The sequence below is a fragment of the Ursus maritimus genome, unplaced genomic scaffold (assembly GCF_017311325.1).
Source record: "Ursus maritimus isolate PB19 unplaced genomic scaffold, ASM1731132v1 scaffold_12, whole genome shotgun sequence".
Lineage (NCBI taxonomy): Eukaryota > Metazoa > Chordata > Mammalia > Carnivora > Ursidae > Ursus > Ursus maritimus.
The window spans coordinates 14,030,032-14,050,545 of record NW_024423564.1 but is presented as its reverse complement, the minus strand read 5'-3'; the positions used below and the strand labels follow the sequence as shown (position 1 = coordinate 14,050,545).

The 20,514-nt window shown below is 57.5% G+C and overlaps 1 protein-coding gene and 1 long non-coding RNA gene across 3 annotated transcripts; both read left to right on the top strand.

The window, feature by feature from the left end:
* The first annotated feature begins 3,604 nt into the window (after positions 1-3,604).
* On the top strand, positions 3,605-15,335 carry AMPD2 (adenosine monophosphate deaminase 2). Of its 2 annotated transcripts, none has more exons than XM_040626938.1 (18): positions 3,605-4,077; positions 9,009-9,139; positions 9,358-9,488; positions 9,951-10,019; positions 10,119-10,230; positions 10,483-10,669; positions 10,910-11,051; positions 11,167-11,256; positions 11,487-11,616; positions 11,751-11,945; positions 12,033-12,164; positions 12,297-12,460; positions 12,722-12,848; positions 12,943-13,106; positions 13,313-13,433; positions 13,700-13,873; positions 14,047-14,157; positions 14,299-15,335. In XM_040626938.1, exons 1-18 carry the CDS (start codon positions 4,068-4,070, stop codon positions 14,506-14,508), a joined length of 2,400 nt encoding a protein of 799 aa, XP_040482872.1. In that variant the 5' UTR covers positions 3,605-4,067; the 3' UTR covers positions 14,509-15,335. The 2 variants fall into 2 exon arrangements, with proteins under 2 accessions (XP_040482872.1, XP_040482873.1); XM_040626939.1 differs by lacking the exon at positions 3,605-4,077 and adding an exon at positions 4,970-5,075.
* Positions 15,336-16,978: 1,643 nt separating this feature from the next.
* LOC121102041 lies at positions 16,979-18,798 on the top strand. The gene is made up of 2 exons (XR_005834069.1): positions 16,979-17,281; positions 18,341-18,798. It is a non-coding gene; the product is annotated as an uncharacterized LOC121102041 (long non-coding RNA).
* The last annotated feature ends 1,716 nt before the right edge of the window (positions 18,799-20,514 follow it).

Here is a 20,514-nt window from a genome sequence, read left to right as displayed (position 1 = left end):
TGAGTAAGGGAGCTCCTGACCCTCGCCTGGCCTCGAATTGTGCCAACCCACCCTGGCGCCAGTGGCCTCCTGCCTCCCATCAGCTCCCGTGCCTTTCCTGTGGCTATTCGAATGTGATTACCACATTTGAGTTCAGCGTCGTGGTGGACTAGGTAAAGCATGTAGGTGCTATTCCCATTTAGAAGCACAGAAGGATGATAATAAACAAGTTCGTATCAGAATCAGAGCTCAGGAGTCCTATCACAGCCTGACAACCAGAGCATTTTGAGTGAAAAAAGACTCACCATTTCCCAACAAGTTTGGTCCTGTTTCCTGAGCTAAGGGGAGATCTCAGGATCTGTCTTACCCTCAGTGGTGGGGACTGTGGGTAAAGCCTTGTCCCGGCTGGAGTTGGGGGAATATGAATGAGGAACTGCCTTCAGGACCTTCCAGTCCAAAGGAAGAGGAGGGGTAAATTCACAGAGAAACAGTTTAATTAAAGGAACACTGTGCTGGAGAATTCAGAGCTGTTTAAAACCTAGCCTCCACGCCTGGTGGGAAAGACATTTATAAACACATTTAACTGTCAGACTGAAAAATTCTGTAGAAGAAAGGAGGGAGCGACTAAAATGAACAGACTTTGATCAGAGAAGCAGAACAACAATAGACACGGGGGTAAGGCATTTTGGGGAGAGGAAAGCGTGAGAGAAGACGTGGAGGCCTGAGGTGCAAACTGCTCAGGGAAGACTGGGAAATGGGGTATGTGCGGCCAGTTAAGGACGGCAAAGGGGCGGCATTGGGGCTAGCCAGGGAGGGCTTTGAGTGACAGGGCAGGGCGTGGCTAAGACCGTTGGAAAGCTTAAGTACAGCTGGGTACAGCTGCATGGTGCTATAAACAGTGTTGGGGGACGGGTCAGGGGTGACAGGGCTGGCTGGACGAGCTGAGAAACAAGAGCTGAGCAGCTTGGTTTGAGAAGGATCTAGGCATAGGGGGTGCTTTGGGAAAACTTCTGGCCAAGGATCTGTGTGAGGCTGCAGGCGTTCCCTCCCAAATCCAATGTCGGCAGAGTGGTCTGGCCTAGGGGGGAGGCTGACGTCACAGTGGGCTGCAGGCCAGAGGCTGAGAGAAGCGTTCTTCAGAGAATTAAGGAGCACACTTGAGTGGGGGCCTAGAGTTCAGGGAGGGCTCTTTAAGGAACCATCTGGTGAATAGGGTAGGAGGGGAGGAAGCTGTGTTTAGAGCTAGAGAAGATCCCAGAGGCTCAAAGACAACAGTAAGAAGCTGGAGGCCAAGGGGGATGACTCACTCCTTCATTTCCCAAACTGTTCTACGTAGACCGTAGACCGTGAACCCCACTGAGATTTTTGCTGGTGTTGTGTAGGTGGGGAGATCGATGCTTAGCTGTAATCAGTACACACTTCCTAGCAGGGACGGCGTATCAAATGGCCTGGAAATAGGGGAAGGTTACCAGGGGAAGGGTGTGTTGCAGATGGAACTAGGGAGGAGCATTTAGGGACCAGTGAACCGGTTTGCCTGGGTGAGGTGGAGGGCAGGGATTGCCAGCTCTGGGCTGGTTAGGTAGGTAATGGGTAGGTAGGTCTGAATCAAGGGGGAATCCTAATCAGACCTAGCCCAATGCAAGATACCACCCCTTAATACTATGTCAAAATTTGCATTTTGTCACATTGTAGGTGACATTCTACATGGTTACCTGCTGCTTGATTTTTTAATTTCGAGATTTATTTTGTTACTAATTGCTGAGAGCCCAGTAGTTTCAAAAGTCCTAAGATCCCAAGACCAATTTAGTCTGGAGTTAAACTCAGGAGGGTCTTTTGGAGGTGGGGTGTAGAGCCTATTACAGATTTGTTTTTTTCTGTTCCCTTGATTATAAAAGTAATGGATATGCATTGTAGACAATTTTTTTAAATGCAGATGAGTATAAAGAAGGAAATAAAATCCCCAGTTCTACTACCCATGGATAACCATTTTGTAAATGTTTTGGTGTGTTTGTTTTCTATGCATATATGTCACATATTTAGGGCCATACTGTATGTACAGATTTTTACATTCATTTTTTTTAAACCAAACCTTACATTGTAAACATTGCCACCTCATTAAGAAGTTCTCCAAGAACAATTTTTAATGGTTGTATTTCATTGCATGCATCTGACAAAATTTAAACATCCCCCTATTGTTGGACCTTACTGTTTCCAGCCTTTCTATGTGATAAACGTTGCAGTGATGAACAAAGTCGTGCATATTTTTCTGGCAGCTCCTTTTAGCAGAACAATTTCCTGAAAGTGGAATTCCAGGGTCAAGTAATATGACCTTTTTAAAGACTCTTGATTATGTATTACCAACGGCCTTCAGACAGTTTATGTCGCTGCTGGTGTCCACTAGTGGTATTTGTGTGTCCCATCTCACTACCCCCTTGCCTGCATTAGGATTTTTTTTCCCCTGAATCTCTGCTAATTTGATGGATAAACTTGGAATTTCCCTTGTTTTATTGGTTTTATTGCTCCTTTGTGAAGTGAACTGCCCCACCCCCATGTCTATGGAGGCCATTGCCCACGGTGAGGAGCAGTAGGCAGAGATCAATAGAGGTGACACGAGATACACAGGGATAATAGGGTTCAGGGTCCAGAATCCAGCTTGGGGAGAGGGCGTGGAGGCAGAGTTTGGGAAGGAATCTGGCTGTGGGGGTGGTGAGAACTGGGAGGAGCTAGACAGCATTAGTACAACTGGGTGTGGGGGACAAAGGGCTCCCACAAGGTGGAGAAATAGGAAAAAGATTAATTGCTGCTAATACACTTAAGTATGTTCAGTGAAGTCTTAGGCACCCCCCCCCCAGGTTCCCTTTAGGTAGATTCTCTGTCACTTGGCAGTGAGGGTGCTGGCTGAGTGGGGTGTCTGCAGTCCCCCCAAAAAGCCCAACTCCACTTCTTTACAGGCTGCGAGGAGAATCATTACAGTGTGAGGTTGTCAACAGGGAACCAAGGCCAAGGACATAGCAAGGATGACACAGACATTAATTGAGTAGTAACTACAGGCCAGACACTGTTCTAAGCACTTGACTTACATTAACTCATTTATCTTAACCACCACCAAAAAAGCAGGGTCTCTTATAGTCATTTGCCAGACGAAATAGAGCACAGAGTGCAGTGACTTTCCCAACGTCAATCACAAAGTACGTGGGGGAGTATGGAATTGAACCCACACATTCTGGCTACAGAGCCTAAGCTTTTAGCCAATAAATATAGAAGTAAACGCGGGAAGAGGAGCCAGAATTGCAGGGCACACCCTGTTTATCTACGCCTGCCAGAAGAAAACGGATGACCTGAAGTGAGAATGCCGGGGTAGGACTTCTCAAAGTGAATTAATCTTGAGACACTACTAGTTAATCTTTTATTGGCCACCGACTTTGTGCCAGGCATCCTGGAAAGGTGCTTAACATTTAATGCTCACAGTAACTCCCTTGAGTGCGATCACACCACCCCATTTCACGGATGAGGAAGCTGACGCACAGGACTTGCCCAAGACCCGGCCGGGCCAACTGCGGAGTGGCGGCTGCCCACGTGGCGCGGGGAAGCGGAACACGGCGGGGGCGGGGCCTGCCCGGAGGGGGCGGGGCCTCGGATCTGCCGGGGCCTTGGGCGTCAGAGGAGCTCGGTGGCGCTGGCGAGGCTTTGGTGGGGTCGTACCTGTTGCGTGACTCCCCCACAGTCCAGCTACGGTAGTCCGATCCCGAACACCCAGAGCGTGTGGAGAGAAGCTCAGACGAGTTGCGGGTCCTGCTCTCTGGGAAGCACGTGGCCTGCTCGCCTCTTGGGCAGAGAGCTGGGGGTCGGGACTCTGGGGTCTTCGAGGCCAGTGCAGCGGCCGAGGTCTGCTGGGGTCCACCTCCCGCCTCCGGGCAATTTTGAAAGACTGCCTTACTACTTCCGTCTCAGTGCCAGGGCAGGGGTCCTCGGAGCGACTTGGCCAGGGCCTGGGTCTCAGCCCTCCTCCCCTCCCTTGCGACCCCGGCTTCCCGGCCGGGCAGACCTTGGCGGGCAGCCTCCCTGGTACCCCTGCGGGCTCGGGCAGCATGACCTCAGGTGAGTGTGTGTGCGCGTCTGTTGGGGGGAGGGTCTCTGGGACAGAAAAGTGCATGGCCAGGGTGACAAGGGGGTGGGGGTCTCAGCACAGCCTGCAGACCTAGGGAAGGTGGCCGTCTCCTCCTGAGGCCGGCCTAGGAGAGCAGAGCCTGAGTGCGAAAAGACAGAAAAGTCAGAAGTTGCTGGGGTCTCTTTCCTAGCCACCCCCCGCCAGAGAAGCCCCTGCCTCCTGGCTTCCTGCCTTCCTAGAAGGTGGCTTCTGCCGGCCAGTGGAATTTTCCCAAGACAGGCTCCTCCCTACTGGGCCGGAATTCTCAGTTCTACCCCCATCTTCCCAGAGCTGGACTACCCCTGGGGCTGGGAATCTGATAAGAAGAGAAAAGGGGACTCTGCCCCAGAGGGGCTGGGTTTTCACGGAGTACGCCTGCTCTGAGACAATGTGTTCTGAGCTTGGGGGAGCTCGCGCTGGATTCCCGTTTATTATTATTTTTTTCTCTCATGCCGTCTGGACCAGCCAGCCCGGACTTTGACTCCTGTGCCCCAGAGCCCTGGCCAGGGGCAAGGGCTCCTGAAGGGGTCAGTGGAGTGCTAGGGGCTGGCCCCTCCCCATCTTGTTTGCTCACCTTCCCCCCACCCCCGCCCCCCCAGGCCCAGCTAGCAGCAGTCGCGTCACTCCAGGGTCTGAGGAGGGAAGGGAGGGGATGAGAGGCGGGGATGGAGGCCCCCCTCCCCGAGGTTGCCTAGACAACATCAGAAATCGTGGCCAGGGCCTCTTCCGCCTGCGGGGCTTCTGCTTCCTGCATCAGTCACTCCCGCTGGGGGCGGGGCGGAGGAAGGGGTTGGATGTGGCAGAGCCAGGCCCAGCTGGTGCGGCTCAGACTCCCCCGCCGTGTCCGCCGCTCGAGCCATGGCATCCAACCCATCCGGCCCCGGCAATCCCAAGGCCAAATATCCCTTTAAGAAGCGGGTCAGCTTGCAGGCGTCCTCTGCAGTACCAGGTGAGTGTGTGCTCCCCAGCCTCAGGCGCTGGTTCTGCCCCACCAGCGCTGGCCCAGGCCACTGGTCCTGTGTGTGGGGGGGGTGCCCCTGCGCCTGCACCCCTCTGGGGTGATGCCCCTCCTTGTCCTCGGGCCCAGGGACAGCTGGCTTAGGAGGTGGTGTGGAGAGGGAGGTGGGGTGGAAGGTGACCGGGTCCGTGTGGGGGGTGCTGCCCTCCGTAACAAGGAGTGGGCGCAGGTGTGGGTGCAGCAAGAGGTGTGTTTGCACACGTGTCAGCGTGTGGAGGTGCTAAGACCGTGTGCATGTGGAGTGTGTGTGAATGGAGAGGGAGATGTGTGGGACTGGCTGGTTTGTGGGCTGGCCACGCTGCTGGCGGCTTGTCTTTACCAGGCAGGCTCAGGCGTCCTCCTGTGGTTAGTTCTTCTTTCTAGGACCCCAGATCTCGAATCCCTTTCCTGGGGGAGGTGTCTGACGTTAGGGCACCCTCGCTGCTACCGGGCATCCCAGGGGCTGGGGACTCAACCGTAGCCATCATTTGCTGTTTGCACGTCCCTGGTTTTTCTTGTGGGCTTCCTCGGAAGTATGGGGTGTCCTTGGGCCCGGCCTGTTTTGGGGGCTCGGGCTGGGGGCGCTGCCTGCTTGGGTGCTCTTGCACGCTTTGGTCTGACTCCCACTCGTAGGCATGTCTGCATCGCTGGGAGCCGGCGGCATGGGGTGGCTGTGTCCCTCTCCCTGAGGGCTAGGCTACCTGCCGTCTGCCGTGCCCCGGCCTCGTGGCTACGGAAGGACCCCCCACCCCCCATTTTGGGGACCAGGGCAAGCCAGTGTCTTCTCCCCCTCCCCTCAGCGGCTGTCTGTACCTAGAGCCTGACCACCCACCTCCTGTATTTTCTTAGGCCATTGAAAACACTGCCTGGGGGTCAGTGCTGTCCCGAGGGTCTGTGTGTTCTGTGCTCAGGGCTGGGCCCTCCAGAGAGTGTGTCCCCTGGGGCTAGCTCTGTACATCTTTGGGTGGTCACTCGGTGGGAGCATCTGAGACTTAGTGGTCAAAGCTTTGGGCATGTCTCTGCCTCCTGCCTGAGGCAGTCCTGGCAGTGGGTGAGGGGACCCCTGGGCAAAGGGTAGATGAGGTGGGAAGATCTTGGTTGGCCGGAGCAGTCCCCTCTGGCTTTTGGTGGATTGCGTGTGTGTGTGTGTGTGTGTGTGTGTGTGTGTGTGTGTGAGTGCACAGACTCTGGGGAAGGGACTAACAGGCAGGAAGCTGGATCTTCTAGGCCTGGCCTCAGGGAGTGTGGAGGCTACTGCCTGTCACCTGTCATGAACCCCTGCAGCCCCGTGCAGGGGTCTGCAGCCTGGAGGCATGGCTCTGGCTGCTGGAACCTGTCCTGGTCACCCCAGTGTTTCTGTGGAGATCCTGGGCCACCCTGCTAAGATGGGGGGTTGAGATTAGGACCTTCAATTCAGCTCCTGCTGACCTGATAGAGACCAGCCCTGGAGGTCTGTGGGCAGCCTCCCCTGCCGGGGTCTAGAAGGGAGGAGTTGTATAGGATCAGGGTTCTTGGACGGGCAAGGACCTTGGGCTCTGTCTTACACCCTGGGTGTGGAGCAGGTGCCCATCCTCCTCTCCTCTTCCTGCTCTGCCCTCTTCCAAGTGTGAGATAGTGTCACCCCCATCTCTGTCTGTGTCAAGTTCTGTTCTCTTTGCTGCCCTTTACTGCGTGGTTGTGCTGGCCTGCACTGGGCCTCCCGAGTAGGTAGGACTATATGTCATAAGTGTTCGGAGGGTCCCAGGAGTTGATAATCGCAAATAATGATGTTTTATGCAACACTTGCAGAGCCGTATCTCTTCTAGCCTTAAGGAAGTTGGTGGCTAGATAGGGCAGGACCGGCTTATCACCCCATTATGGACAGGACTTGAAGCCTCCGGGAGGCAGAGACATGCTAGTAAGTGGGAATAGAGTCAGACTCAAGTCCTCCAAATTCTAGTCCCTTATCTCCCACACTTCTCCCTCCTGGACAGTTTGTTCCCGACGAGAGGCTTCGAGAGGAGGCTGGAGGTCTGGGGGGCCATGAATCAGGCCCCTTGGGCAGCGTAGAAGCTCAGTACCTGGTCCCTACCTGGACTGAGTCACTTCCCTCACTGCCAGCCAACTTCTCTCGCTGGAAGAGGCTTTGTCCCAAGGGATCCCACAGTCAGGGACCCAGGGGACAGTGGTGAGCAAAACAAGCCACTGGGCAGGGGAAGCTGGCCTGGGGCTGTTGTGTACGGAGATGAGGGCTGCTCCTCCCCTCCTCTCCCCCCCACCCTTGGTCTACCCTGGCCCTGCTCACTCACTATTCCTAGGGTAGTGCGTTTTAAGGAGGCTCAGCCCCTGCCAGCCAGACTGCCCTGCCCTTGTCAGCCTACCCTGCTCCGCCCCCTCGGGGGCTCCACTTTAGGCTGGACCCTGGTACGGTAGAGGTTAAAGCTGTTCCCTTCTGAGGTTCCTCTTATTTCCCAACTCTGATGCTCCTTCCCTTGATTTCTGGCTCCCCTGGGCCTCCCTAGCCCCCTGCTCGCTGTCATCCTAGGGTCTCCCCTGCACGCAGCTGCACTTGGTACGGCCCGTGCCGGCCCCTGAGCTGTCCTGAGGGACTGGCTACAGCTCCACTCAGCAAACCAGCGGGCAAGGGGCACAGGGGTACTGGCTGGAGCTGCCCGAACTCTGTCGGTAGGATCAGGCCAGCACCAGGGAGGGGGGGCTGGGTCCTGGATCTGGGGCAGGCACCTCCTCTTCCCTTTGTCCAGCCTTGGGACCCAACTCTGGGGGATTGGGAAGTGAGCCCACAGACTTTAAGGCACGCTACCTGGGCAGAGCCTCCAGTCCATCCCTAAGACCCAGTGCAAAGGGGAAAAGGAGGGTGCTAGAAGGGAGTACCCTTCAGAGCCGGCTGGGAGAGCCCCCGTTTGGTGGAGAGCTTCCTGGTGGGGAGGGTGGCGCTGGTAGCCCAGGGAGGGTCTGAGCTGGCTGGGGGCTCAGGCAGCCCCCTAGACTAGCAGCTTCAAGGCCTTCAGTGCTAGCCTCCTGGTGGTGCCCCTGAGGAGTTCTGGCCTGCATGTGGAGAGGCCCTGGCTTCTGATACTCCCTTCCCCAGGCCCTCCCTGGGGCCTCCGGCCCAGATCCTGGGGCCTCTGAGTGGCGCAGGCTGCTTGTGGCAGCTCCCTTTGGAGGGGCAGCCAGCAGTGGGAGGGGCAGGCTGGAGCCAGGCCCCATCTTGGCAGCCCTGGGGTCCTGGGGGAGAGGGCACGCCGCTGGGGAGGAGGTAGGGTTCCTGCTGCCAACCAGGCCCTCCACTTCCTCTCCTCTTCCCCGGGGGTCTGGTCCCCAGGTCAGAGCTAAGTGGCAGCTGTGACTTGCCTGCACTCTGTAGGTCTGGGATATCAGCAAAGGCCCTGGGTTTCCGAAAGGAGGGTTGCTGGGTCCAGAAGCAGGACTGATCCGGGCCTGCCTACCCTGGAAGCTGTGGGCTGGGGATTGCTGGCTCGGCCACCAGGTCCTTAATGAGCACCCAGGGTTTGTGTGTGTGTATCTGTGTGTGTCTGTGCGTACATGTGTGCCTGCCCGGAGGTCTCCTGCTCACTGAGGCAGCGGGTCCTAGTCCAGGATTCAGGTTCTTACTCCTGGAGTGAGCGAATCCGCTTGCTCTAGAGGCAGCCTCAGACCCCCGACTCCTGTGCCTGGAATGGGTGAGGGGCCCGGTGTTAGACTGTGAGGGCGACATCCGTTGGGAGCCCCATGCAGGCCCAGTCCTCAGCCTTTGAGGAGGGACTGCCCACTTTCCAGACCCTGGCCTCTCTCTGGGACAGGCCTGCGGCGTGCAGGGGCCCAGGGCTTCTAGTGCACGCAGGCCCTGCCCTCCCCCCTTTGACCCTGGCATCGCTGTTTCCACAGAGGCTCGGGGTGGGCTGGGGGCCCCCCCGCTGCAGGCTGCCCGATCCCTGCCAGGCCCTGCCCCCTGCCTCAAGCACTTCCCGCTCGACCTGCGCACGTCCATGGACGGCAAATGCAAGGAGATCGCCGAGGTACCGCCCGGCGCCTCACCCCACACCCCTGCACCGCCGTCCCCGTGCCCTGTCTCTGTTCCCCACACACCTCCATCTCAGCCACCCCTTACTCCACGCTTGGCTGTGCCCCGATCCCTAGCCTTTCCCAGGTACCTCCAGCTCCTGCTGCCCTCCCCCCATCCCGACACCCTGTAAGGGAGGGCCTGGCACACTGACCCTTCCTTCCCTCCCACCAGGAGCTGTTCAGCCGCTCCCTGGCTGAGAGCGAGCTCCGCAGCGCCCCGTACGAGTTCCCCGAGGAGAGCCCCATTGAGCAGCTGGAGGAGCGGCGGCAGCGCCTGGAAAGGCAGATCAGCCAGGATGTCAAGTAAGGCCCCAGCCCCAGAGTCCAGCAGGCAGCCATGGGACGGGGGTGGGGCACAGCCGGACAGCTGTGGGGTCGGGGGCACGGGGTGGGCTGCCCGGTATCCCTCTGTCTCTGCTGGGACACTTTCAGAGCCCCATCTTGGTCCCTCTCCCATCCTGTCCTCCCTCTGCGACCCACTAGGGAAGGAGCCTAGAGTGTCGTATGAAGCCCAGGCTTTAGAGTCAGGCTGCTGGGTTCTGGTTCTGTCTCGTACCCACCCGTGGGGCCTAGCTGTGTCGCTCAGCTTCTGAGTGTGCCTTCTCATTGGTAACTTGGGGCCGGACAGCAGCCACAGTGCAGGCTTCCATGGCCCCATGAGGCCACGAGGAACAACACGTGCACAGCAGCCAGCACGGGGCAGGGACCTGAGAACCAGGGCCATCCCTTGTCAGCAGCCTGACCTCTTGTTCCTCTCCCTTCTAGGCTGGAGCCGGACATCCTGCTTCGGGCCAAGCAAGATTTCCTGAAGACAGACAGTGCCTTGGACCTCCAGTGAGGAGGGCAAAGGGGCACGGAGAGATGTGGGGGCATGGGGCTGGGGCCTGTCCTGCTACTGGCTCCAGCCCCCTCCCTTGTGCTCTCCCCTCGTAGGCTCTACAAGGAGCAGGGCGAAGGGCAAGGCGACCGGGGCCTGCGGGAGCGGGACGTGGTGCTAGAGCGGGAATTTCAGCGGGTCACCATCTCCGGCGAGGAGAAGTGTGGGGTCAGTGCAGGGGCAGGGCCTTGGCTCTCTACCCCTCTCGACTGCACAGTATCCCAGTGTTGTTCCCCAGCCTGGAGGCTGAGTGCGTCTTAGAGAGAGCATTTCTCTTTCCAAAAGCCGGAGCGGCAAAGGGTCTGTGGCTGGGAGCTAGTAGACGTGCTGTTTCCAGGGCCCAGACCTCGGGGAAGACGCGAGGGCAAGCCTCACCTGGGTCTGAGACGAAGGAGAGTGACCTCATGTCCTTGTCGCCAGGTGCCATTCACAGACCTGCTGGATGCAGCCAAGAGTGTGGTGCGGGCACTCTTCATCCGGGAGAAGTACATGGCCCTGTCGCTGCAGAGCTTCTGTCCCACCACCCGTCGGTACCTGCAGCAGCTGGCTGAGAAGCCTCTGGAGACACGGACCTACGAGCAGGGCCCCGACACCCCTGTGTCCGCTGGTGGGACCCCCCATCCCTTCTCTACTTCAAGCACCCTGGTGTCCCCGACTCCCCTGAGCTTTGGTGCCCGGGAACCTCCACCCTGCCTGCTTCTCCCCCCTCCCCAGGCTCATCCCAGCCTCTTAGCCCATGGTGGGTGGAGGCAGGGGCAGGAACTCTCCCCCTCTGCGGGGCCTCTGGGCTGGGCAGCAGGCGGCCTGGAAGAGCCCTGGCCCTGACTCCACCCTCCCCACCCCGCAGATGCCCCAGTGCACCCCCCTGCGCTGGAGCAACACCCCTATGAGTACTGTGAGCCAAGCACCATGCCTGGGGACCTGGGCTTGGGTCTGCGCATGGTGCAGGGCGTGGTGCATGTCTACACCCGCAGGGAACCCGATGAGCAGTAAGCGGGTGTGGGGAGTGGGGGGCGGGAGGGGAGCTTTGTGGGGGCTGTCCTGACTTGGGAGGGCCCACGGGCATGGCTTGCTCCCCTCACCCGAGCTCCCCTTACCTGCCAGTTGCCCAGAAGTGGAGCTGCCGTACCCTGACCTGCAGGAATTTGTGGCGGATGTCAATGTGCTGATGGCCCTGATAATCAACGGCCCCATGTGAGTCCCTGCCTGTCCCAGACACTTGGCTCCCTTCTAGCCCGGACTGTCCAGCCCCAGCCCTGCCGCAGACACCTGCCGCCACCTCTCACCCCTTCACAGTCACCGAGACCTAGACTTTTCCTCCATCGGTTGCTGCCCTGCGCAGCCTCAGTCCTGTCCCCTCCCCCCTCGCAGCTGCCCCGTCTGCTTGTGGCCCAGAGCCCTTGCCTTGTTCTCTCCCTGCCCAGAAAGTCCTTCTGCTACCGGCGGCTACAGTACCTGAGCTCCAAGTTCCAGATGCACGTGCTGCTCAACGAGATGAAGGAGCTGGCCGCCCAGAAGAAGGTGCCGCACCGAGATTTCTACAACATCCGGAAGGTGGGGCCTCCCCCCGTGTCCGGCCCTGCACCCCTGCCCGGCCTCCCTCGCGGACAGTCCCGTCCCATCCCACTGCCCAGGCCCCAGACCCTCCTGGCCTCCAGGGAACCCAGCGGCCCCCCGTTGCACCCCAGGTGGACACGCACATCCATGCCTCGTCCTGCATGAACCAGAAGCACTTGCTGCGCTTTATCAAACGGGCGATGAAGCGACACCTGGAGGAGATCGTGCACGTGGAGCAGGGCCGCGAGCAGACGCTACGGGAGGTCTTCGAGAGCATGAACCTCACTGCTTACGACCTGAGTGTGGACACACTGGACATGCACGCGGTCTGTCCCTGTGGCACAGGGGCTGAGGGGCTGGGTCAGCGCGTGGCCCAGGGGCAGGGGTGACCTGGGCCTGGCCGTCTTCCCCAGGACAGGAACACCTTCCATCGCTTTGACAAGTTCAATGCCAAATACAACCCCATTGGGGAGTCTGTCCTCCGAGAGATCTTCATCAAGACTGACAACAGGGTTTCTGGAAAGTACTTTGCCCACATTATCAAGGTGAGGAGGAGGGACCGCCCAGGCCCAGGTGCAGGGGCAGCGTGAGCCTTGAGTGGCGCCTCCCCCGACCGCATGGGAGCCTGGTGTCATGGGTGGGTGAGTGTGACGGTCGCCCTGCTGTGTGTCTTTCAGGAGGTGATGTCAGACCTGGAGGAGAGCAAATACCAGAACGCGGAGCTGCGGCTCTCCATCTATGGGCGTTCGAGGGACGAGTGGGACAAGCTGGCGTGCTGGGCCGTGAAGCACCGAGTACACTCTCCCAACGTGCGCTGGCTTGTGCAAGTGCCCCGCCTCTTGTGAGTGTCCCTCGGAGCCGGAGGGAACGTGGGGGCAGGGTTCAAGGGGACAGCGCCTGCCTCCTGCCCGCCGGGGATGGTGGGTCCTCCCCCGCCCCAGCTAAGCCCTCTGAGTAGAAGCGGAAGGGGAAGCCCCTGGTTCCACTCGTGGTCTGCCCAGCCTGGCCCACCCAGTGTCGTGCGGAAGCGCTTCTGTGAGTGCGGGCCAGGCTCCGCTGCTTACTGACCCGCACGTCCCGCGTGCGGACGTCTTGCCCGCAGCGACGTGTACCGTACCAAGGGCCAGCTGGCCAACTTCCAGGAGATGCTGGAGAACATCTTCCTGCCACTGTTTGAGGCCACCGTGCACCCTGCCAGCCACCCGGAGCTGCACCTGTTCTTGGAGCACGTGAGGGGGCCGCACGGGGGAGGGGCGGGGTGGGGGGGTGGCCTGCCCCAGGGGCCGCTGCAGCTCCCGGCCTGACCCCGGGGTCCCGTGCCAGGTGGATGGCTTTGACAGCGTGGATGATGAGTCTAAGCCCGAGAATCACGTCTTCAACCTGGAGAGCCCCCTCCCCGAGGCTTGGGTGGAGGAGGACAACCCGCCCTACGCCTACTACCTGTACTACACCTTCGCCAACATGGCCATGCTGAACCACCTGCGCCGGTGCGTGCCCGCCCGCCCTGCCCTGGGGCCGCCAGAGCCCCGACCACCCGGGCCCCCGCTCCGGACCCAGTGCGTTCTGTCTGGGCCCACCCCTCACAGCCAAGCATGTGCCCCTAGCGCTTGTCCCGGTCCACACAGTCACCGCACAGTCACCGGGTGGGGCCTCGGGGCCCGCGCTGGGGAGCTGACGCTGTCTTTACGCCCAGGCAGAGGGGCTTCCACACGTTTGTGCTGAGGCCACACTGTGGGGAAGCCGGGCCCATCCACCACCTGGTGTCGGCCTTCATGCTGGCCGAGAACATTTCGCACGGGCTGCTTCTGCGCAAGGTCAGGGTCTGCACCCCCAGCCTCCCCTCCCGATCGCTCACCTTCCTTTCCACCCTTCGAGCCTCTTCGGTGACCGAGCTTCCTCCCAGCAAAGCCCCAGTTGGGACCCCTGCACGCCCCAGCCTCCACTGTGCGGCCCTCGCTTGGGTCTTGGCTGTAGATGACCCTCGTTACCTGGGGCCGAGCCTGGGCTCCCCGCCCCCCCCCGCCGGGGCCTGCCCCCTCCTCCAGAGCCGGGTGTGCTCCTGATCGACGTTGCCGCCCAGGCCCCGGTCCTGCAGTACCTGTACTACCTGGCCCAGATCGGCATCGCCATGTCGCCGCTCAGCAACAACAGCCTCTTCCTCAGCTACCACCGGAACCCGCTACCCGAGTACCTGTCCCGCGGGCTCATGGTCTCGCTGTCCACTGATGATCCCCTGCAGTTCCACTTCACCAAGGTCAGAACCCGGAGGGCGCCCGGCCCCTGGGCCTCAGGCCTGGTGCTGCCCCCTGCTGGTGGAGCGCAGCGCGCCCTGTGCAACTCCGGGGGTGGGGGAAGGGGGCACAAGGACGGGCGGGGACGGGGTGGCAGGCCGCCGCGCACCCCTCTGAGGGCCCCTGGCCTGTGCAGGAGCCACTGATGGAGGAGTACAGCATCGCCACGCAGGTGTGGAAGCTCAGCTCCTGCGACATGTGCGAGCTGGCGCGCAACAGCGTGCTCATGAGCGGCTTCTCCCACAAGGTACTGCCCCCGCCTGCCTGGGGCTGCGGGCCACCCTCCTCTCCTCTGCGCTTGGGATGGCCCCAGGGCTGCTGGTTCAGGGCTGCGGCGTGGCCCCTCAAAGCCAGCTGCGGCCCTGTCTGATGGCCCTGCCCCCTGCAGGTGAAGAGCCACTGGCTGGGACCCAACTACACCAAGGAGGGCCCCGAGGGCAATGATATCCGCCGCACGAACGTGCCGGACATCCGTGTGGGCTACCGCTATGAGACTCTGTGCCAGGAGCTGGCGCTCATCACGCAGGCTGTCCAGAGTGAGATGCTGGAGACCATCCCCGAGGAGAGCGGGCTCACGACAAGCCCGGGGCCTCAGTGAGCCCGCCCACCGCGTGCCCCGCCTCTCGGCCCCTTGACCACCTTTTATCCTCCGACCCCTCCCACCCTGTCGTGTCTGCATGTGTCTGTTCTTCTGTGTTCTGTCCTGCATGTCTCCAACCTGTGTCTGTCCCTGTACCGCTTCCGGGAAAGTGGTGCCCAGAATCTGCTTCGCCCTTGTCCTGGCTCCGATGGTACCGGATGGCCCAGGTTTGCTGGCTGCCCTGCCCATGGCCCTGTCCCAGCAACCTCTGAAGTCTGGCTGTCCTGTGGGCGTCGAAGTGCCCGCAGGGCCTGGGGATGGTTGAGGAGGGCTGGCCCCTCTAGCCTTCGGGGTCCCGCCTGTGCGGACGTTGTGTTGTGTGCGTGGCTGGGGAGCGGGGAGGTGGGGCCTGTGCCTGTCTGCCGGGGGTGCGTGGAGCTCCAGCAGCTCCGTAGTGAGCACCGTCGGGCGGAGAGCTCAGGCTCAGCCCTGGCTGCCCGGACTTGCCCTCGGAGGCGCTGGACCACCACCTCCACCACGTCACTCCCTAGCGGCCTCCTCCATCCTTTCTGCGGTCCACACGCTCTGCCTGCGTCGCCTTCCTGTGCCTCTGTAGGAGGGGGCAGCTGCCCTGTGTTGTGTCTGGGGCGCTGCAGCTGGAGGGTCCTGAATCTGTCACCAGCCCTGGGGGCGGGGTCCCCACGATGGTCCCCAGAGTTCTGACCAGACCTGAATCTACCTGGTCCCCTGCGTTGTGTTTTGGACTGAGGCCTTTGCTGTGAAATGCAGTGTTTCATACAATCCCATCTTTCCTAGTGCATGAGAAATAAAGATTATTTAAGTAATGGGGCAGGTGGGATCTCTGTTGGGAGAGGGAGAGCCATGGGAGCCGTGGCGGAGGGTGAATCTGGGAGTACTGGATAGACGTACTGCAGATCCTGAGGGGAGAGGCTGGGCTTGGCTGATACGTGTGCGCGCGGAAACAGACTAAGGAAGCTGGGTGGGAGGAGAGGCCCGCCGGGGACGCATCTGCTGCCCCAGGCCCTTATCCAGCCTGCCCCCTCTGAAGGGCACACTTGGCCCCAGGTCTGGGGCACATTCCTGTCATACCAGTTTGAGGACTAGCAACCCCTTCCGTCTCTTCCTCACCGCCAGCCTCTCGGGACAGCTGGGTGGATGTGGGAATCCGCACTTACAAGCAGACCTGAGGCCATTGGTTCTCCAACTTGGGACATCAGGCTTTTCTGGGGGACTTGTTTAAAATGCCATTTCCAGTTCTTACCCTCAGAGGTTCTGATTCTGTAGGGGGAAGATGCGGTGTGGACATCTGCCCGCCCCCCAGCACATTCTCTTACAAGGGTGGGAGAAAGCCTGTGCCGTTGGAATCCAGGCTTAAACAGCTTGGCTTCGGTCCACCTCCCTGGGCATTGAGGTTGCTGGAGTGCGCTGCCCGAGTAAAGGAGAAAAGTGGCGTGTGACCTTTGCTGTGCAGAAAAGGCTGTCGAAGCTGTGGCTGCTGAGTGGGGAGATAGATGGGCTGGTGCTTCAGAAACAATGAGCCCTGGGACAGCAGGAGCGTGAGTAATTGAGGGCCTGGTGAGGGAGCGGGAGGCTGGCTTCCTCCCCTCCCGTCTGCTTGCTCTGCCCCAGCCCCCCTCTCCCTGGCAGACCGCGCATCTGCACCTGGCCAGGTGCCTCTGGGCAGAAGCTCTCCTGATGCCACTGCCTCCTGTGGCCGCTGACCACCAGGCTCCTCCCTGGCCAAGACCAGGGCTCCCTCTGCCTCCAGAAGGCATCATCCACGAATTCGTTCTAGCCATTTACAGACACTAAAACCGCACATTAGAGCAGACTGCTGAGCAAGAACTTGTACCGCGCTGGCTGGTTTCTGGCTCAGGAAACAGCCCCAGGAGGAGCAAGTGGCAGAACCTGGATTGGAAGGCAAGGGGGCTCACGGCCCAGGGCTCCCCACCCCCACCCCAGGTCTCCTCTGCCCAAGGAACTCTGCTTTTCCGTATAACAGGATCCATTCCACGTTCTCATCCTTCGTAACATTGTCAGTGTGTGCCGAGGCCTAGCCCTCAGAACATGACCAATTTAAAGAGCTTCTTAGCAACCTCTCCCTCTTTTTAAAAAAATGACTTGCTTCTGGTTTTTTAGTGTCTCAGAAATTTCTCTTTTAAACATTGACTGAGAGCAAATAATTTTACAACGGTAAGGCCGTAATAGTTCTTCCTGTCTGAAAAGAATTTTCATTTAGAGAAATTTGGAAACTACAGAAAAATGGGAAGAAGAAAAAAGCCCACTCACAATCCACCAGTTTCAACAACTATTTGCTGATCACCTGCATGTCTGAGATATGTTTATATAATTTGTTTTATTTGTATTTATATATTTTTTCTTAAAGAGCACGTGTGCGGGGGCAGGGATGGGGCAGAGAGGGAAGGGGGGAGAGAATCTTAAGCAGGTTCCATGCCTGGTGTGGAGCCCGACTCGGGGCTCAATCTCACGACCCTGAGATCATGACCTGAGCTGAAATCAAGAGCCTCCTGACTGAGCCACCCAGGTGCCCCTTTATATATCTTAAATACATATGTATATATTCCTTTCAGCTCTTTTCTAAGAGACATCTTTGAGTTGAGATCATATATGTATAATTTTGTGTTCCTAAGATATTTTAACGTAAGTCCTTCCACATTTCATTAAAATGTCCTTTACAAATACAGGCATACCTCAGGGAGATCGCAGGGTCGGTTCCAGACCACTGCAAGAAAGCGAATATCACGATAAAGTGAGTCGAATTAATTTTTGGTTTCCCAGTGCGTATAAAGCTTATGTTTACACTATACTACAGTCTGTTAAGTGTGCAATAGCATTCTCTCTAAAATGTAGCATATGTGTAAAAGACGTAAAAAATGAAATGGCATATATATAAAAAACAATGCATACCTTAGTTTAAAAAAGCGTTATTGCTAAAAAATGCTTACCATCACCGGAACTCAGCAAGTCGTAATCTTTTTGCTGGGGGAGGGTCTTGCCTGGACATTGGTGGCTGCTGACTGATCAGGGTGGTGGCTGCTGTAGCCTCGGGTGGCTGTGGCCATTTCTTCAACAAAGACAGCAATGAAGTTTGCCACCTCAATGGACTCTCCCTTCCACAATTTATCCCATTTCTGTGTAGCAAGCAGTGCTGTTTGATAGCATTTTACCCACAATTGAACTTCTTTCAAAATTGGGAGTCAATCCTCTCAAACCCTGCTGCTTTATTAAAAAAGATTTTATTTATTAAATTTTAAAGATTTTATTTATTTATTTGACAGAGAGAGAGAGAGAGCACGAGCATAAGCAGGGGGAGCCGCAGGTGGAGGGAGAGGGAGAAGCAGGTCAGCAGGGAGTCTGACGTGGGGCTCGATCCCAGGAACCTGGGACACTTAACCCACTGAGCCACCCAGGCGCCCCTAAAAAAGATTTTATTTATTTATTTATTGAGAGAGAGAGTGCGAGCAGGGGAAGGGGCGGAGAGGGAGAGGATCTCAAGCAGACTCCACACGGAGCACGGAACCCGATGCAGGGCTTTGTCCCACGACCCCGAGATCATGACCTGAGCCGAGATCAAGAGTCCGTCGCTTAACTGAGCCACCCAGGCGCACCCCCCCCCCCCGTGGCTTTATCAACAAAGTTTTTGTGCTAGTCTACACCCTCTGTTGTCAGTTCAACAATCTTCACCAGGAGTAGATTCCATCTCAAGAAACCACTTGCTTTTCTCATGTATTCGTGTTTGATCATGAGATTGCAACAATTCAATCTCATCTTCTGGCTTTCTCTCTTGCTATTTCCACCCTATCTGCAGTTCCTTCCTCCACTGAAGTCTGGAACCCCCCAAAGTCAGCTGTGAGAGCTGGATTCAACTTCTTCCAAACTCCTGTTCGTGTTGATACGTGACCTCTTCCCATGAATCACAAATAGTCTTCATGGCATCTAGGAGAGTGAATCCTTTCCAGAAGCTTCTCCGTTTACTTTGCTCAGGTCCATCAGAGGAATCGCTAGCTGCGGCAGCTACAGCCTTATGAAATGCAATTCTTAAATAATAAGATTTGACAATTGAAGTGACTGCTAGGTCCGCGGGCTGCTACGTAGATGCCGGGTCAGCGGGCATGAAGACCACACGACCTCACGCACACGTCTGGCAGGGCTCCTGGGTGAGCAGATGCAGTGCCAACGAGCAGTCGTATTACGAAAGGAATCTCATTTTCTGAGCAGGTCTCAATAGTGGGCTTAAAATATTCAGTAAACCATGTTGTAAACAGATGTGCTGTCATCCAGGCTTTATTGTGCCCCTGATCCAGCACAGAGTAGATTTAAGCTAATTCTCAAGGGCCCTCGGGCCTTTGCAATGATAGATGAGCCCTGGCTTCCCCTTAAAGTCACCAGCTGCATTAGCCCCTAACTGGAGGCTTTGGCTTAAGGGAATGTTGTGGCCGGTTTGATCTTCTATCCAGGTCACTTAAACGTTCTCCACATCAGCAATAAGGCTGTTCGCTTGCTTGCTTGCTTTTTTTAAAAGGCTGTTTTGCTTATCATTCAAGTGCTCAGGAACTTTTCCTTTGCACACACAACTTGCTAATTGGCGAAAGAGGCCTAGCTTTCTGCCTCTCTTGGCTTTCGACACGCCTCCTTCACTAGGCTTAATCATTTCTAGCTTTTGATTTAAAGTGTGAGACGTGCAACTCTTCCTTTCACTCGAACACTCAGAGGCCCTTGCTGGTGGTAACTGATTTCAATATTGTTGCGTCTCAGGGAGAAGGGGGGCCCAGGGAGAGGGAGCGCGGTGGGAAAGGCTGGTGGGTGGGGTAGTCAGAACTCACACGTCTATTAAGTTTGCCATCTTACATGGCCGTGGTTTGTGATGTCCCCAAGCAATTACAATAGTGACAGGAACGACCACAGATCACCGTGACAAATAATAACGAAAAAATTGAGGGGCGCAGTCGGTTAGGCGTCCGACTCTTGGGTTCCACTCAGGTCATGATCTCGGGGTAGTGAGATGGAGCACCGAGTTGGGCTCCGTGGTGAGCGTAGAGCCTGCTTAAAATCCTCTCTCCCTCCCCCTCTGCCCCTCCCCACCTGCTTGTGCATTTTGGCTTCACTACTATCTGGCTGTGTGACGTGAGGCCAGCTACTTCCCCTCTCTGTGCCTCTAGGTCCTCACCCATTTCATGGGGATAATAATAGCACTGTCCTCACGGGGTGATTTGGGATTCATTCAGTCAATCCCATCTCTGGATATAAAATATTAAGTCCTCATTAGTAGTGGCTAGTATTATCTTTACAGGCTTTACGGATATTCCCCCAGTCTGGATGCCCATGAGTGAAATGACCGGGTCCAAGATTATATATATGATAAAATGTATTATATATATATATTATTGCTTATCAATAGAAATGAATGAGCCTGAAGTCCTTTCCCTGCCCTCTCCCTCCCCGAATGCCTCCCGTGCGGTCCTGCCACCTGCTTTCCTTTCCTTGGCGTCACGTCCTGCCCATCCTCATGGCCTGCTTTGCGGGTGTGTGTGCTCGTCTCTGTGAGGGAGGCACCCACGCGCCTCCGTAGCGGTCGGGAGCCAGGCCTTCTGCCTCTCTGTGGAGCTGGAGGGGAGTACGGTGGGCAGCAGAGGGAATTTAAAAAACTGGTCTGCGGGGCGCCTGGGTGGCTCAACTGATCAGCATCCAGCTCTTGATTTCAGGGCTGGTCATGGTCTCAGGGTCGTGGGATCGAGCCCCACGTCAGGCTCCACACTCGGCACGGAGTCTGCTTGAGACTCTCTCTCCCTCTCCCTCTGCCCCTCCCCCCCACTTGCGCATGCACAGGTGTGCATGCATACTCGCTCTCCCTCAAATCAATAAATCAATCTTCAAACAAACAAACAAACAAACAGTTGGTCTGCTTTAGGTGCCCCTGGCTGGCTCAGTTGGTAGAGCATGCAACTCTTGATCTCAGGGTCTTGAGTTCGAGCCCCATGATGG